This window comes from Chrysochloris asiatica, unplaced genomic scaffold (assembly GCF_000296735.1).
Source record: "Chrysochloris asiatica unplaced genomic scaffold, ChrAsi1.0 scaffold00056, whole genome shotgun sequence".
In the NCBI taxonomy this organism is placed as follows: domain Eukaryota; kingdom Metazoa; phylum Chordata; class Mammalia; order Afrosoricida; family Chrysochloridae; genus Chrysochloris; species Chrysochloris asiatica.
Genome location: NW_006408574.1, coordinates 7,588,194 through 7,605,523, shown reverse-complemented (window position 1 = coordinate 7,605,523; position 17,330 = coordinate 7,588,194). Strand labels below are relative to the sequence as shown.

The 17,330-nt window shown below is 48.5% G+C and overlaps 1 protein-coding gene across 3 annotated transcripts in view; it reads right to left on the bottom strand.

The window, feature by feature from the left end:
- The window catches only part of SMARCA2 (SWI/SNF related, matrix associated, actin dependent regulator of chromatin, subfamily a, member 2), a 225,739-nt gene that overhangs the window by 61,743 nt on the left and 146,666 nt on the right, over positions 1–17,330 (bottom strand). For all 3 annotated transcript variants that reach the window (XM_006863737.1, XM_006863738.1, XM_006863739.1), the window contains exon 26: positions 16,249–16,467. In XM_006863737.1, coding sequence (XP_006863799.1) covers positions 16,249–16,467 — 219 coding nt within the window. The remainder of the gene's footprint in view (positions 1–16,248; positions 16,468–17,330) is intronic.

The window sequence follows — 17,330 nt, the reverse complement described above, 5'->3', positions numbered from 1 at the left end:
GTGTGAATTATGTGATAGTCTGTGTGTGGGGGGGTGAATTAATTATGTGATTGTGTGTGTGTGTGTGTGTGTGTGTGAATTATGTGATAGTCTGTATGATTCCGTGGTAGAACTCTCACCTGCTATGTGCAAGTCCTGGTGTGGCGCTGGGGAAGATGCACTGGCCCGGTAACAGCAAGGTTGGCAGTTCAAACCCACCAGCTACTCCTTGGAAATGCTTTACAGGGTCACCATGGGTCGACATCGATTTGACTGGTGCTTCCCAACAACATGTGGGAGTCCTGGGCTTGATTCTCGGCCTGTACACCTACATCTCATGTGCAGTCACTACCCCAACGCTGGCATGTTGCTACAACGCTGAACCAAGATCAGAGGGCAAGGGGCAGAGACCATATGACCGGGACCTCACTCACTGTCAGTTCTCATCAACTTGATGCCCACTCACAGCGGCCCTACGTGTGCAGAGTACAACTGCCAACAGCGTTTTCCAGGCCTATCTTCTGAGGCACTTCTGGGTGGGTTTCGAATCGCCAATCTTTCGGTTGATACCTTTTTACCAGGTAGGGATCCCATCAACCCAGCCTCAAAGATTAAGTCGCTGTTGTTGTTGTTAAGTGCCTCAAGTCAGTTCTGACCCAGAGCGACCCTGTATAGCGTTTCTGAGGAGCGGCTGGTGAACCTGAACCACCAGCCTTGCAGTTCATCTGACTTTGCAGTCCAGCGCGTTAACCCACAGCTCCACACGTTGACAAGCCTCCCCCTGGTTCCAGGCAGCGGGGTGACCCTAGCTGGTATCTATTTTGGAACAGCCCCCCTGACCTCCCTAGCAGCTAACTTGTTAACAGCATATAGAAACATTCTCCTCCTCAATGGCCCCTACACCAGCTCCTCCTCACTTAGGCACCCGAATCTCTGTCTTTTCTGAAAGGTTGTGGGTACCATGGAAGGGCAGGTGTGCCGTGGTGGGAGAGAGTTGAACTTCCCAGAAGCCTTCTGTATCTGGGGGCCAAGAGGTGGCTCCCCTCCCCACCCCAGGAGTCCAAAGACAGGGGAACCGTATAAACAAGGTCCCCCCAAAGGAAGGACACTCCACCTCGGGCCTGAACGGGAACTGGGACTACTCAGGTTGATTTCCTACACAGTTAAAAATCACCTGGCGTGGGCATCTTTGCAATCTAATTCCATCTCAATTAATTCACATCTCCGTGTACTTGGTGGCTTGCTCTTGACAAGTTAAGTCTTCCAGGTGGCTAACCATTCAGTGCTGCCTTTAAGAGCATCTTATATCTGACTCTTAATTGCATTAACCAGGCAGGCCAGCCATGACGGAAAGACACGGCAACTTGCCGATTACCACCCTCCTCCCTGGGGCTAGACAGCATGTGCCGCTCTGTGCATGTTCAATGAATGTGTCTGGAATTGAAGAAGCTTTTAAACAGCCAACATCATGTGTCCACTGACAATGTCGGCATGGAAGCCACCCACAGGGAGAGCAAGCTCCAGGGCTTTGGATGGGCCTGAGACCCCATCCCTAGCTGCAGGCAGAGTGAGGACTAGCATTCCAGATTCCTGACTATGGCTCCAGATGCTTCCCCTTCTGCCTGACTAAGGGAAAGGAGGCTTCATAAAGAACTGGAAGCAAGACAGATGGTGGTGGCCAGTCCTGGCGCGAATGATCCTATGTGGCCACGTCCCATTGCTTCCTCAGCCAGTAAACATATTATCCCCTTTAATTCCATTAACCACCACCCGTCTGTCAGTATGTTATACAGTGGTGCATAGGGGGTGGCTGTGATGCTGGGCGATATACCACCAGTATTTCAAATACCAGCAAGGTCACCCGTGGTGGACAGGTTTCACCGAAGCTTCTAGACTGAAAGAGACTAGATGGCCTGGTGACACCCTTTAAAAACCAGTCGGCGAAAATCCTATGGATCATAGCAGAAGACTGTCCGATAAAGTGCTGGAAACTGAGTCCTCTGGGATGGAAGGAGCTCAGAATACGAAGTGGTCTCACAGTGTACCTGGGAGGACCAACCACCAGGAAGATGTGCGGGACGGGGCAACGTTTCATTCTGTTGAACCTGGTGTCATCATGGGTTGAAGCCTACTCACAACGACTTGGAAAAAGCCCCCTTCTCCTGTCCACCCCGCCCCCCAAGCCCTGTCTTTCAAGACACACAAGAATAGAAAACCTTTTTCTCCTTTCCCTTCACCTCTCAGGGCTTCTCTTGAATAATTGAAGGCTTTCTTTTCTTGACAGCTAAATGTAAAACTCCTTCTTGCATGCCACGTTCCATTACACACCTTCAGATCTCAGAAGACCTTACAAAGCGGGTTCTATTATTTCCCCCAATATAGGCTACACAGCTCATCCAGGGTTACAGCGTGAACACACGCGGTGTTACGGTTTGAATCCCCGTCCACCAGATTTTGAGGCTCAGACAGATGGCTACCCAAAGGCACCAGCCACCTGGGCCCCTGGCTGTGAGGTGGTCTCTAACTTGCACAACTGCCCACTCCTCAGGAATGAAGATGCACTTCACATAGACTCACTAAGCATTCGCTGCCAAAACCAAACTTACAAGGCAAAAACCAGACCTCAATCCAATAAAGCAAGAGACTCGTGTCTAAGACCCTTCACATCTCTTTCCTGGCTCACTCCATGCACTGCGTTTATTCAGGCTCATGGGTATCTGTCTGCCAGTCAGTACTGGCTTGTATACCGAGTTTGATTTTGGAACTGCATGTGGAACTGTAAGAATAAAACTTGACATAGCAACTCTAGGTTATTTCAAAACATCAAAGTTCTAAACATCCATGGAGCCCTCTCTCCTTCCCTACCTTACTTGTTTTCATTAACCCTCCATTTACCCAGCTACGTTCTGACAAAAGAGGACGCACTTCAGTCCACATATGCCATATGCCGTGAGACCAATCTAGTCGGCAGATTCCAGAGTATAATCAAAACTGTAGGAATTTATCAAGATCCTTTGTTACTGTCAAATACTCCTCCGGACCAATTGACAACTCTTCCCACGGGGGAGCAGTACCATGCTTCCTCCCCAAAGAACCTGGCATTTGGCAAAACCCACATCCATATTCTGGGACCTTGGCTCTCCCTTGTGTATAAAAGCGGAAATGCAGCTTAATAGGAAATTCTGCCCCAGTACATGGGGGCTCCGGCTTTAAAAGCCAAAATGTCATTTCCCAAAAGGAAAAAAGGATTTTTTTTTTTTTTTAAAAAAGGTCTTCTTCCATCTGAAGGCAGGAAGAGGCAAGGGAAGCTGATTGGCAGAGTGACATCAAGGCAGCAAGAGGCTGAGCGCAGCAGACGCACTGTGCTTTAAAATAAAGCCTCCAAAAAAAAGGAAGGGAAAAGAAAGGATTTTGAGGGAGAAGCACATTTTATAGAATTGCTGACACTCAGCTGGGAGGAGAAATGAATGAAGTTTAGCCTGCTTCACCAATATGAAAGGAGTCCTGCTGGCCAGGGGGACGGAACACTGGGCTGCTAACGGAAAGGTTGGCGGTTCAAACACACCAGCTACTCAGGGGAATGACGAGGCAATCTGCTCCCATAAAGATTTTGCTTGGGAGGCCCCATGGAACGGCCCAACCGTCTTCCAGGGTTGCTCTGAGTCAGAATTGGAATCTACTGTGGGCAGGGGGTCTGGTGGGTTGCATTTCTGTGATTTCAGGCTGGATTAGGTTTAATCAAAACAGGGGGCAACATTGTCCTGTTCCCAAGGGTCCTGGAGGAGAAACATGTACAATCCACCTTTCTGCAGGATGCTAGGACGCCATCGGTCACTTCTCAACGTCAACGGCACCAGGGTTTCAAAACCCCTTGCCGACAATCTTAACTCCTTCAACTCGCCGGTATTTGCATTCTGGTGTGATGTGGCTTTTTAAGACCAAAGACAAGTCCCACTGAGGGGTGTCATGTTTTTCTTGATTATATTTTTGTTGTTGTTGTGGGTTGTGCAGCCTATTCTGACTTATAGGGACACCATGTGACAGAGCAGAGCCGCCCCAGAGGGAGTGTTTGGCTGTCTTCTCTATAAGAGCAGATCACCAGGTCTTTCTTCCAAGGACCTGCTGGGTGGATTTGAAAAGCCAACATTTCCTTTAGCAGTCCAGTGCTTAATCATCATGCCACTAGGGCTACTTGATCACATAGAGAGCCATTCTGAGTGTGAGCACCCCAAAGCTTACTTATCTACCGCCATGGAGTCAGCTCCAAGTCAGCAGCCCCTTAGGGCACAGTAGAAGCGGCCCATTGGGTTTCCTAGTTTCCATTATGGAAGCAGACAGCCGAGGAAACCCTCCGGGGTAGCTCTCCTCTACCAGACACAATGAGGCAGAATCAAGGAGATAGCAATAGGTTTTGGTTTTTTAAATCTTTACAGAAACTGATTGCCAGGTCTTCTCTCCAGTGGAGCTGCTTAGTAGGCTCGAACCGTCGACCTTTCAGTGAGCAGTCAAGAGCTTCACAGTTTTGTCTCCAGCCTCCTCTGTTGTGTGCTGACTGTCACATATTTGAAGAGGCATTTGGAGCTATGAGAAAGGTATCCGACCCTTAATCCCTTTAGTGATGGCAGGGCAGGGGTGTCTCTGTGGAGAATCCTCACCTTCCACGCTTCTGATTCCGGCCAGCGCACCTTCTGAGCAGCCACCTCCCCGGTCTGTCACTGGAAGCTTGCATGTTCTTGAACAGGTTTCAGCCAAGCTTCTGGACTAAGATGAGTAAGAAAGGCCTGGTGATCCACTCCCAGAGACCAGCCTCTGAAGGCTCTGTAGATCATCGCAGTCGAATCTGCTATTGATTGATCACAAGACTGCAGCGGAGACGGATGGCCTTCCGTTCTGTTAAGAGCTGGGGGCTGACTTGAAGGCAACCGAGGCAGCAGCAGCAACCAAAGGGGTCCCAAGTCAGACACATAGACACCAGGAAGCTCAAGCTCTCACCTGGTGACATCCTGGGCGTCCCAACCAGATGGAAGGGACTGGAATCACCTTCATTTCCGTGCCTGTGTTGGGACCTCACTGCACAGGGTGTTACAAACCACATGGCTAGCTTGTCCTGATGTGGTACTGCAGGATAATACACTGGACCACAAGGTCAACTTGAACCGCAAGATTGGTGGTTCAAACCCACCAGCTGCTCTTCAGAATCCTACGAGTTGGAACTCAATAGTACGTAACAACAACAATCTCCCCTCAGGAGGCCCTGGGTGGGCAGATGGTTGAGAAGCTCGGCTCAGCTGCTACCCACAAGGTTAACAGTGCAAGTCCAGCCAGAGGTGCCTTTGAAAAAAGGCCTGGCAATCTCCTGCAAAATCAGTATTGAAAACCCTGGGGGACGGGGTTGCCATGTGTCAGGTCCCACTCATAGGCAACTGGCTACTGGTAGGTCTTCCATCCTGACCAGAAGCTGAGAGAATGCCCCCAAAAGCCGGCACACTGGGGGACAGCAAGAGGCCAAGGGCAGAGGGATAGTGGCTGAGAATGTGATTTACAGGGGCCTCTGCAGCTCCTGTAGTTTTCAGACACATCTGACCTACCATGGCACCTAAGTGTCCCCCAAACTCCGCTCCTTCCACAAGGCTGGCAAAGAAACGATCCAGTACACACTTTAGCCTGCATTCCAATGATCTCCGAGCACTGGGGGGCAATACCGACTCACTCAGCACTAAGATGGAGTCCAGGCCTTCCAGATGGAGCAGCTTTGGGGCTTGGCAGAAGGAAGGACCACAGAGCAGGATCAAGAGAAGGCCAGGCCTCCCAGGTATTGCTGCCAGCCCACTTTCCAGCTGAGCACCACCCTCACCCCTCCCCTCCGCAACCCCACCGCCTGGATTACTGATGCTTACTGGCCTGAAGTGAAACCAAAAATCCCTCTGTCTGGGCTCCTCGGAGCACCTGCCTCCAACCTAGGAAGACACACAGGTGTTCCCCAAGAAATGCTCATGAAGAGCCGATGTTTGTGGGTGCACGAGAACTGTATTCCAGTTCACATTCACATGTGTTTGGCATCGATTCAGTGTCCACTGGAGTTCTTTCTAACCATTGACCAGTCCTGCTGTGTTATCTTAGGATCAGTACCTCATTGCTTACTGAGGTGACAGCGTTTAAACTCACCAGCCACTCCTCTGTAACCCTACACAGGGTCACTATGAGTCGGTACTGACTGGATGGCACCTAACAATAACTATGACTCTGAACGAACCCCACAGTACTTAAAGTGAGTCAGAACCAATCAGGCACTTTATTTAACACCAGCAACAACCAGCAGTGTGGCAGCTGCTTAGCCTTCAGGCAGAGGATGTTTGAAGGCAGAGGACCACTTCCCCAGCCTGGCTGGGGGGACTTGCCTGGGCGTGTCCTTAAAGACTTGGGAATTGTGGCTCTGTAGGAAAAGCAGTAGACAGAGAAGGCAAGGTTGGCGGATTGAAATTACTAGCCACTCCTCGGAAACCCTATCTATATAAGGTTGCTATGAGTTGGCAACAATCACCTGTAAAGGAAGTTGGAGTACCAGATCACATGATCATGAGTCACACACCCCCCCAAGCATCACATAGCCATGTGGTTGGAGGGCTCCAGAACCAATCCCATGAGCTTCCCTCGTCTCGGCATCTGTGTACAAATCCCTTCATGGTCCTTTCCAGCTTCTGCGGTCGGGCTTGAGACACCGATGAACTGATCTGCAGTCATGATTTTGGGGTGATTCCCTTGGTCTGTAATTAAGCCTGAGTCCTGGGTGGCACTGTAGGAGATGGACTGGACTGCTAACCACAAAGCAGCAATTCAAGCCCACCAGCCGCTCTTGGAAACCCTACACAGGGTCACTAGGAGTCAGAACCCACGCGACAGCACACGAGAATAACATGTCCACATGACCAAAAACCCTTTGGACACTATTACGGCCTCATGCCCATGGTTAGAATGCCAACACGGCCACTCTGCATGAACGAAATGTGCAGCCGTCTTCAAAACTTATCTCTGCTGCTTTAGCTAAGAGCAATATAATCTCTAGCAGCGTAGCGGTTTCAAGTCAGGCTGCTAACCTCAGGGTCAGCAGTTTGAAACTACCAGCTGTTCCGTGGGAGAAAGATGACGCTTTCTGCTCCTGTAAAGATTTATAGCCTCGGACACCCTATGAGTTGGAACCGACTCCACCTCCCCCCAATATAATCAGGGAGTCTTGGTGTGGCACTGTGGGTTAATGCGCTGGACTGCAAGGTTGGTTTGATCTACAAGGTCGGCGGTTCAAGTTCACCAGCTGCTACTACGAAACCCTATACAGGGTCGCTATGGGTCGGAACCAACTCAACAGCACTAACAACAATATAATCAAGGAGTCCTGGTGTGGCGCTGGAGGATAATGCACTGGACTGCAAAGTCAGTTTGAGCCAAAAGGTCGGTGGTTCAAACCCACTAGCTGCTCCTTGAAGACCCTCTGCAGGGTCACTATGAGTTGAAACCCATTTCACTGCTCGTAACAGCAGTAACAATATAATCAAGGCAGTGTGATAGTTCCATACAATACAAACTGGATTTTGTACCACAAGGTCTGTGGTTCGAGCTCCACGGGAGAAAGATGAGGCTTTCTGTTCCCTTGAAGATCTGCAAAATATGGGGTCACTGTGAGCCAGACCCCAGTGGATGGTACTTAGCAACATGTACCACCTGAAGCATCTTACTCGAGGACCCCTCCTCCCTTTCTTCCTGTTCTCGTTTCTTAGAGACAAGCTTTAACCTCTGTCAGAACGTGAATGTCAGAGTGGCAGCCCATGTTGGTGTGAATTCTAATAGGAGCTCAGGCACCGGGAGGGTTAAACGTGGGCTCCCTTTTTAGGTGTTTATGGGCCACTAGACTACCTTGTGAATTCCTGTCAATGTGAGTGTACCTGCAGGTTGCACTAATTAACATTGTTAAAAACAAAACAAACAAAGAGATGTCAATTTCTCATTGCAACCATCAGAGCCAGCCTCTTTGCTGCCAGTGTTGCCGGAGGAGCTAAGTTTCCTAATAATTAAGCCTTTTCTCTTTCTTTGTTTACTAAGTGGCCGCCATCAGTTCCAAGGCTTCCAGTTCCAGTTTGGGGTTAATAGTGGTTTCCCTCTTGTGGATGATTTGTCTTCCTCCTGGTTGCTTTCAAGCATAAAATCCGAAAGCACCATGCCTAGCTTTAAGTGCTGAGATGCGCATTTATCTTGAATACCCTGTGCTCCTCTGACGGCCAAATTGCAGAAGCAGAGGGCATCTGGAAGTGTGTTGTGGGCCACTTCCCCCAGCCAGTGTAGGAGAAACAAACTTCTTCTTTCCTGGACACACCCCTGGGGCTGTGGGGTCACCTGGTTGTGATCCCAAGAGCCTCAGAGACAATTTGTAATCTTTCCTATCTACAACAGGCCCTTTTCTACTTTGGTGGAGGCTGCCTTCAGTCATGGCTGTAGGAGGAGACTTCATTGTTCTCTGTGCCCTATAAAAGGTCACCTCGTGAAGGGAACTTTGGGCTTTCATCTTGGCAAGTCATGCTGAAGATTTGCTCACCTGGATGATCTTTGCTTGTTTTATCTGTTGCCGTTGTTAAGTGCTATCAAGTCAGTTCCCACTCGTAGTGATCCTGTATAGGGTTTAAGGAGGAGTGGCTGGTGCAGTTCGCAGCCCGATTCATAACCACTATGGTACCAGAGCTGTACGCCATGGGAAAGTTATCAAACAGTAAGAGAGGTAACCGTCTTTAAACAGCATGAACGTCTGTTTTCCTTTCAGATTTTCTGCAAGGGCCACCCTGTGTTCAGGGAGCAGAGTCCCCCGGGAGTGGATGCTGACTCAGGGCAGCCCTATATGTGTCTGAGTAGAACCCTAGTGCCCCATTGGGTTTCCAACAGCGTATCTTTCCAGAAGCAAATGGCCAGGCCTTTCTTACAAGGCACCTCCAACCTTTTGGTTAGCAGTTGCCTTAACCTCTTGCCCCATCCAGGGAAGATAAGGAAAGTTAAAGCTAGAATGAAAAGACAAAAAAAACCAAAACTCTTCATTTCCAAACTAAAACTTTTGAGCCCATTTTCATACAAAGGCTTAAAACAGGCTTTGTGGATAAAGACAGGAGTTTAATCAGCTCCAAAGGCAAAAGTCAACCCTGGTAGTATAACCTGTGTGTGTGCTCCCATGTGTATGTGTGCACACGCGTTTGTGTAAATGTATGTGCATGCCTGTGTGTCGTGCATATATGTGTGCACGCATGTTTGTGTGTGCAGGTGTGCTTCTGAATATTGTGTACGTGTGTTTGTGGATGTGTGCTTGTATATGTGTGTGCGCGCATACGTGTTTGTGTAAGCGTACCCGTGTCTCTGTATATGTGTGCACACATGTTTGTGTCTGTGCATATGTGTGTACATGCGTGTTTGTGTGTGCGGTATCCTCTCAAGGACCCTGGAAGCCGAAGGCAGAGTACAGTACTCGGACCCCAAGGTGCTAGAAAGTTGCCGTGTGAAGGGTGAGGAGAGAGCCTTCGGCCTTGGAGAGAGAGGGGGCGAAGAGGCAGAGGTTAGAGGTCAGGTAGGGGAGTCCAAGCCTGGTATGTGGATGGGTAGGTGGGGACACCTGGAGAGGGTGGGAGGATTCTAACACTGTTCAGAGGCGGCTTTATTGTGAGATGAGTGGCGTTTAGGGAGACCCAGGGTGGAGTCCTGGGGTGGCGCTGTGGGTTAATGCGCCAGACTGCAAAGCCATTTGAACTGCAACATCGGCAGTTCAAGCTCACCAGCTGCACCTCAGAAACCCTATACAGGGTAGCTATGGGTTGGAACCGACTCGATGGCACTTTACAACAACAAGAGTGCTATAAATAGTAAACATGCTTGGCTGCTAACCGAAAGGCTGGAGATCCAAGTCTATTCAGAGGTGACCAGGAAGGAAGGCCTGGCAAGGTGAGAACCAAGTGGAGAACAAATGTCTGGTTCAATGAGGGTAGAGCCACAGCACTCTCACCTGCTCTAGAGAGGCCCCTCACCATCGGTGCTTATGTGGTTGTTATGTGCCATGGAGTTGACCCGCATAGGGTTTCCGAGGCTGTAAGTCTTTACGGGAGCAGAAAGCCTCATCTTTTTCTTGCGGAACAGCTGGTAATTTCGAACTGCTGACCATGAGATTAGCAGCCACACTCGTAACCGCTATGCTACGTGTCGAAAACATGCAGAAGGAAGCCAGTGCTTTGTTTAGTTCTATCTAAAAGGAAAACAGTTTGTTAACAGATGATGCAGAACACTCCCCAACACTCGGGAGCAGGAGGAAAGCTATCTCCGGGAAACACTTGCGGCATACAAGGCATGATGCGTGTATCTGATTAAACCCTCCCAGCCATGCTCACTGACACACTGGAGATGCGGCAGCACATTCTATAAATCACACAGTCGGCACATTGCTGTGTGTCTGGAAAGGAAGGCGTGGTGGCCCTGCTTTCTGGGAAGCTCCCCAACCCTGTCCAACAACACTGAGGTTGTTGAAGCTCCAGGCAGGATAGAAAATGTGGCGGAAGAAGGGCTGGTGTCTCACTGGGCCGGGCAGGTTCTAGGACTGTGTGGAGAAAGGAGACCCCCACCCAGGGCACACAAGACCAGAGCAAGTAGCTTGAGGGGACCACAGGATGCAGGAGGCTGTGGCTGGGACCCCAGCGTTCAAGAGCACTAACCAGCAACGCCCCCCAGAAGAATAAGATGGGACCAGGTGCACTGATGCTATGAAATCCCAGCTTTTCCCTTCTCTAGGGAAGGAGGAAGGAGAGGGGCCTGGGGGGACTAGAAAGCCGAGGGGTAAGATGAGGAGGCCTGGGTGTGGTGGGTGATGTAGTGGGCTTCTACCTAAAGCTCAGCAGTTTGGATCCATCAGCTGCTCGTGGGAGAAAGAGGAAGCTTTCTGTTCCTGCAAAGACCCACAGTCCACAGTCCCAGACACCCCATAAAGAAAACCGACTTCACATCACACACCGACGACAAAAGCAGTAAACAGAACGATAAATGCTAAGGTGCTGACCGTAAACTGAGGACGCTTCGTTGAGACGGATGAACACTAAGTAAGTTTAAGTGTCCTCAGTAGCAGTAGAGATTCCAAAGATGATTTAAAATAACAAAGTTGGGGGTTTTTTTTGTTTTTTTTTTTAGTTTGACTAAGCTGTGTTTGAATCCTCCTTTAATCCCAAATCATAAATAAAGAAAATGTTTAAAAAAAAAATCATCCAACTAAACAGACGGCCTACAAGGACACAGTGAGGGCTTTTAACTGATGTTGGTTACACAAAGGAGCCCTGGTGGAGCAGTGGCTGAAATGCTCAGTTGCCAACTGAAAGATCAGAGGTTCAAATCCACCAGCAGCTCCTCTGGAGAAAGACGAGGTTATCGGCTTCTGTAAAGATTTGCAGCCTTGAAACCCCTAAGTTGTTGTTGTGAGGTGCCATAGAGTTGGTTCCAACTCATAGCGACTCTGTAGGGTTGGCGAGGAGCGGGTGGTAGAAACTGGAGGTTAACTGTCCAGTGCTTATCCTATAGCTCCATATCAGTTTGTAGGGTCGCTATGAGTCGGAATGGAGTTCTGGTGTGGCATTGTAGGATAAGCGCTAGCCTGCTAACCGGAAGGTCAACAGTCCAAACCCACCTTGGAAACCCTATTTCAGGATCACTATGCGTCATATCGGACTCGATGGCACTTAACAACAATGAGTCAGAACAACTGCTGGCAGTGGGTTTGGTGTAAGGTTACGGAACAAAACCTGCTTGTGATGGAACTATAACAACATTCTCAAAGAACGTGGCCACAGTGCTGAATTTTAACCTACATGTTCCAAAGCAGAGTTTATTGGCTGTCATCAATGCCTGTTGCCAGCTGGGATCCCTGTTCCCACAGCCAGACTACATTTCCCAGGCTCCCCTGGGTGGTGCAGTCAGGTGACTAAGTTCTAGCCAATGGGCTGTGTGCAGAGGGGGCCTGACTCCAGTTCAGGCATGGCTCATTGTAATAACATAGTCCATGCTGCCCCCTCCAGCTCCAGAGCTTCCATCAGCCTGGATCCTCAGGTGACCTACTAGAGAACAGCTCCCCTACCCACCAGGAAAACCCACTTGGGACTTTTATACGAATGAGAAATAAATGCTGATTATTTTGAGCTTATTTGTGAGTCCCAGTATGGCACTGTAGGATAAGCAACTCGATCACAAAGTTGGTGGTTCAAACTCATCTGCTGTTCCTTGGAAACCGTATACAGGGTCGCTGTGGGTCAGAACCGATTCGATGGCACTTCATAACAATAATAATATCTGAGTCGTCGTTGTTGTTAAATGCTGTTGAGTCGATTCTGACTTAACAGCGACCTCATGGCACAACAGAATGAAACCCTGCTTGGTCCTACACCAGCCTCACAATTGTTACATTTGAGCCCAATGCTGCTGCCGCGGTGTCAATCCATCTCCTTGGAAATCTTTTGCACGTTCACTGGCCCGCCATTTTACCAAGCATGATGTCCTTTCTCCAGGGACTGGTCCTTTCTGGCAAATAGTCTGAAATATGAGAGACACAGTCTGGCCATCTTGGTTTCCAAGGAGCATTCTGACTGTACTTTTTCCAATACAGACTGGTTTGTGTTTTTGTCAGTCCATGGTACTTTCAATAATATTCTTCTCCAACACCATAACTCTAATGCACCAATTTTTCTATGGTCTTTCTTTTTCACTGTCCAACTCTCACATGCACATGAGGTTATTGAAAATATCATGACTTGGCTCAGGTGTACCTTAGTCCTCAAACCAACATTTTTGCTCTTCAACACTTTAAAGAGCTCTTGTGCAGCAGATTTGCCCAAGGCAATACATCACTTAATTTCTTAACTGCTATTTCCAAGAGTGTTGATGGTTGAGCCTTTGACAACTTCAATCTTTTCTCCATTGATATGGATATTGCTTATTGATCCAGTGGTGAGGATTTTTGTTTTCTTTATATTGAGGTGCAACTCACACTGAAGGCTGTGGTCTTTGATCTTCATCAGTAAGTATTTTAAGTCCTGTTTGCTTAAAGCAAGCAAGGTTGTATCATCTGCATATTAAAGACTGTTAATGAGTCTTCCTCCAGTCCTGATACCATGTTCTTCTTCATATAATGCAGCTTCTTGGATGATCTGCTCTACATACAGACAGGCTAAGTAAGGCAAAAGGATACAATCCTGGAGCACACAACTTTAATACCATTCCGTATCTCCTTGTTCTAACAGCTGCCTCTAGGTCTAGGTACAGATTCCTCAAGAGCACAATTAAGTGTTTTGGAATACCCATTCTTTACAATGTTATCCACGGTTTGTTATGGTTGCATAGTGAGGAAAGCACAAGTAAAAATCGTTCTAGAATTCTCTACAAATCTGACGCACCACACCTACTTGAAGTGTTTTGGAGAAGGACATCATGCTTGGTACAGTAGAGGTTCAGCGAAAACAAGGCAAACACCCAGTGAGATGGACCGACACAGCGGCAGCAGCAATGGGCAGTGTTGTGTTCTGTTGTGCACAGGGTCACTATGGGTCAGAACTACCTCGACAGCACCTAACAACAATAACATGTCCTATTGATGTGTGATGTCAAGTTTAATCTGACTCACAGGAACCCTATTGGACAGACGCATCCCATATGATTTATCTACACTGATGTCTCACATGAGCAGAAAGCCAGGTCTTTCTTCTGCAGATCTTCTGGGTGAGTTTGTTAACAGCTGAGCACAGTCACTGGGATGCCCTTATATATGTCACAGATAATAGGACAGCTTCTTGCTGAAATAACAATGGAAATGGTAACCTAACATTATCGGCAAATTAGCATTCTTCCATTTCTGCTTACAAAGTTCTACTGTATTTTCACAGACTTTGATTGAGTCTCCAATTAGTACAATCATTAGTGATATAAACTGAATGAAAAAGTGAGAGAGAGAGAAACCGAGAGAGAAAAAAATCAGGTACCCGAAACTTGAAAATTTGTTAAGAACCGTAATATTATTTTTCTTAACAATGATTATCAAAAAAAAATTAAATTCAGCTACACTCCAACAAAATAAACAAGATGATGTTGCTGGAGACTACAGTTACAGAAATTGGCTCTAAACATCTGGGCTCCATCGTTACCTGACTGCACATCATAGTAAGACTCCTGGTACTTAACTGATTGCTTTGTTAAAAAGTAAAGGGAAAGGAATGTCCCCGACCTCGGAAATGATGAATCCGAAAACAAACAAAAAACTCCTCACATTATACAACGAATCGTAATGATACAATGTTCACCTCACTACAGAGAAACAAAGGAGGTTCATAAAACCATATTCTGAAGCCACAGACATGTCTGATTGGCTCTGAGGAGCATGACAATCAGAAGACAGTGACGTCCTGCGCAGGACTGTTCCGCCGTAAGTCAGAAGGGCTCTCTGTCAGCTGTCTCTGCACAATCCTGCAGGCTTCAATCTCTTCGGAATTCAAATCACATCCCTCTCATCACACGCCATCCTGACTGAGAGAATCACATCTCAAGTGGTACCTCGGGCAGCTTTCCTTTGCTATTCAACCTCAAGATAGTTCCCATTGCCTCCCACCCACCTTCCGCTGACAGCCTGGGTCCTAAGGTGCCTATCTGATGCACCCTGGGAATTAAGCTCCCTTTGGACAAAACGAAAATCTCACAGTAGCCGCCACTATCTTGTCTAGCTTTCACCGGATTCCATGCTGTTTCCAGTGAATCTCTCGAGACCCTGTCTGGAATGCCTGGCCCATTCAGGTCCCAGGGATGTGGAACTAAGCCTTCAAATGGCCTCGAAGCTCACACCAGGGGCTCCCGTGAGCGTGTGGACACTGCTGTGACCACCAGGGAGCATCCTGGGATTTCAAGTCACAACCTGAAAACCACATTTTTTGAAAGAAAACCACAACAGGATAACCTTCCCAAATGTGTGGGTGACTTGAGTCCTGGGCTCCAGTCTGCATTGGCAAAGAGGCAGATTAAACTAGAACTGTACACACGAAGTGTAGATTCATTGACCTGTTTTTTTCTAGACTGTGCAGTGAACCCCACAGCAAATCATTTGGTGCTCAGCCACTTTCTGAAAGGCTAGAGATTCAAGTCCACCCAGAGGACTGCGGAAGAAAGGCCTGGTGATCTTCTTCCAGAAAACCAGCCACTGAAAACCCTAAGGAATACAGTTCCAGTCTGTAACACTTGGGGACGCCATGAGGCAGAAGAGACTCCAGGACAAATGGGTAAGCACTCAAGTATGAAATGAAGGCTCAACAGGGCTTTGGAAGAAAGGTCTGGCTAATGGTTCCTGAAAGGTCACAGCCTTGACAACCCTGTGGAAGCGGTCTACTCTGCCCTAAGATGGCATCGAGTTGATGACAACGGGTTTGGTTTCTATGCACAGTCTCTTAACCTTCCTGAGCCTCAATTTCTTTGTCTGTAAAACAATGGAAACAGCCAGGCCTCTCCTCCGCAGTGCCTCCAGGTGGAGGATGTTTGTGCCACCGTGGGGCTCAATGTGCAGGCTAAAGAACAGATCTGTGAGTCTACTTGTTTGTGTGGATACCTGGTGTTGTCGCATTAGCACTAGACTTGGAATCACAAGGTCGGCAGTTTAAACTCACCATCGCCCAAGTCGCTCCTTCGAAACCCTATACAGGATCACTATGAGTCGGAACCAACTCGATGGCACTTGACAACAACAACAAAATAGCCAACAGAGAACAAAAGGGCACCTTCCAGCTGGAAAGTTCTATAGACCCACGAAGTCACACAGCCAGCGTGTGCCCCTGCACCCCACAGGCCTCGAGAAACTAAAGACCCCAACTAAACACCGAGGAATGAGTCACGGGAAATCATTACAAAACTCTCCAGGCCCCCTTGCACGTTTGGCTCTACATTTGAGGGACTGAAGTATGACCAGGCAATTTGTCATAAAACATGAGTGGGTCCCCTGGCCCTAATAAAGCTGTGCTTCCAAAGGCCAATTCTGCTCCCCACTCTGCAAACAAAAGTAGAAATCCTTCATGATATTTTTGCCAGCATTGCCCTGAATGGCTCCACCGCTGGCACAGAACAACTCTATCTTCACAAACTTGCTTAATGGGCCAGGTGTCCCCCTATAGGACCACCAGCTTCCCGCTTTCTCGGTGCCCACAGAATGCTCCTTCCAGAAAGAGCAGTGAGGAGGGTTCCACTTACCCTCAGCCACTGCTTCTCGGTTAGGGCGTCGCTGTAGTCCACGTCCCGGCGCTGGCGAGACCCTCTGCCGAAGATCTTCTCCTCCTCTTCCTCACACGTGAGCCTCTCGACCTCAGCATCATCCTTGATGATCCAGGAGGGCAGCTCATCTTCCTCAATGAGGCGAGGCTTACGCTTTGGATTCCGAGCATCCTCCCGGCGCCGGTCCATGTCCATACGCTGGGGGCAGGAACAAAGGTGTCATCGAAGAGAAAAGGGAGGGTCCCTACAGTGTAGACGGATGGCACACGAGGCCCACAAGTTACCCCCAAAGGCTGCCGGGTACCTTTCCTATCCATCATCTGTTCCCCTGTGTGTCAGAGTAGAACTGTGCTCCACCATCATCCGCCCCCGTGTGTGTCAGAGTAGAACTGTGCTCCACCATCATCTGTCCCCCTGTGTGTCAGAGTAGAACTGTGCTCCACCATCATCTGTCCCCCTGTATGTCAGAGTAGAACTGTGCTCCACGGGGTTTTTTGGATGCAAATGACCAGGCTTTTCTTGCGAGGTGCCTCTGGGTGGGTTTGAGTGCTACCTCAGGGACAACATATTCTCCATGAAGCCCCCTCAACCTGCTTGACAAATTTCAGCTTGCCTCTAAAACAGTGTTCTTAGCAAAGATTCTACCCCCTTCCTGCCTTTGGGAATTTGCGTATTCATTTACAAATACTCTTTTTTCAAGAATTCCTTCTCTTGGTGCTCATATGCACAAAACTCTGCCTTAAGAAATACCCATCAACACCTGTTATTGTCAAATTGATTCCAAGTCTGTAGTACAGAGTAGAACTGCCCCAGGTGTCCTGCCCAGGTTGCCTTCTTTGTTGCCCTGTTGGAACTGTTGGTTAAGTGCATGGCTGTTAATCCCAAGGTCAGAAGTTCAAATCCACCAGCTGCTCCTTGAGATAAGGAAAACGGTAGGGAGCGATTCTACGCTGTGGGACAGGCTCACACTACATGTTGGAATCCACAAGGCAAGGTGGAGGGTAATCTCTAGGGGAGCAGACTGCCAGGTGTATTCACTTGTGGAGCAGCCCCTTGGTGGG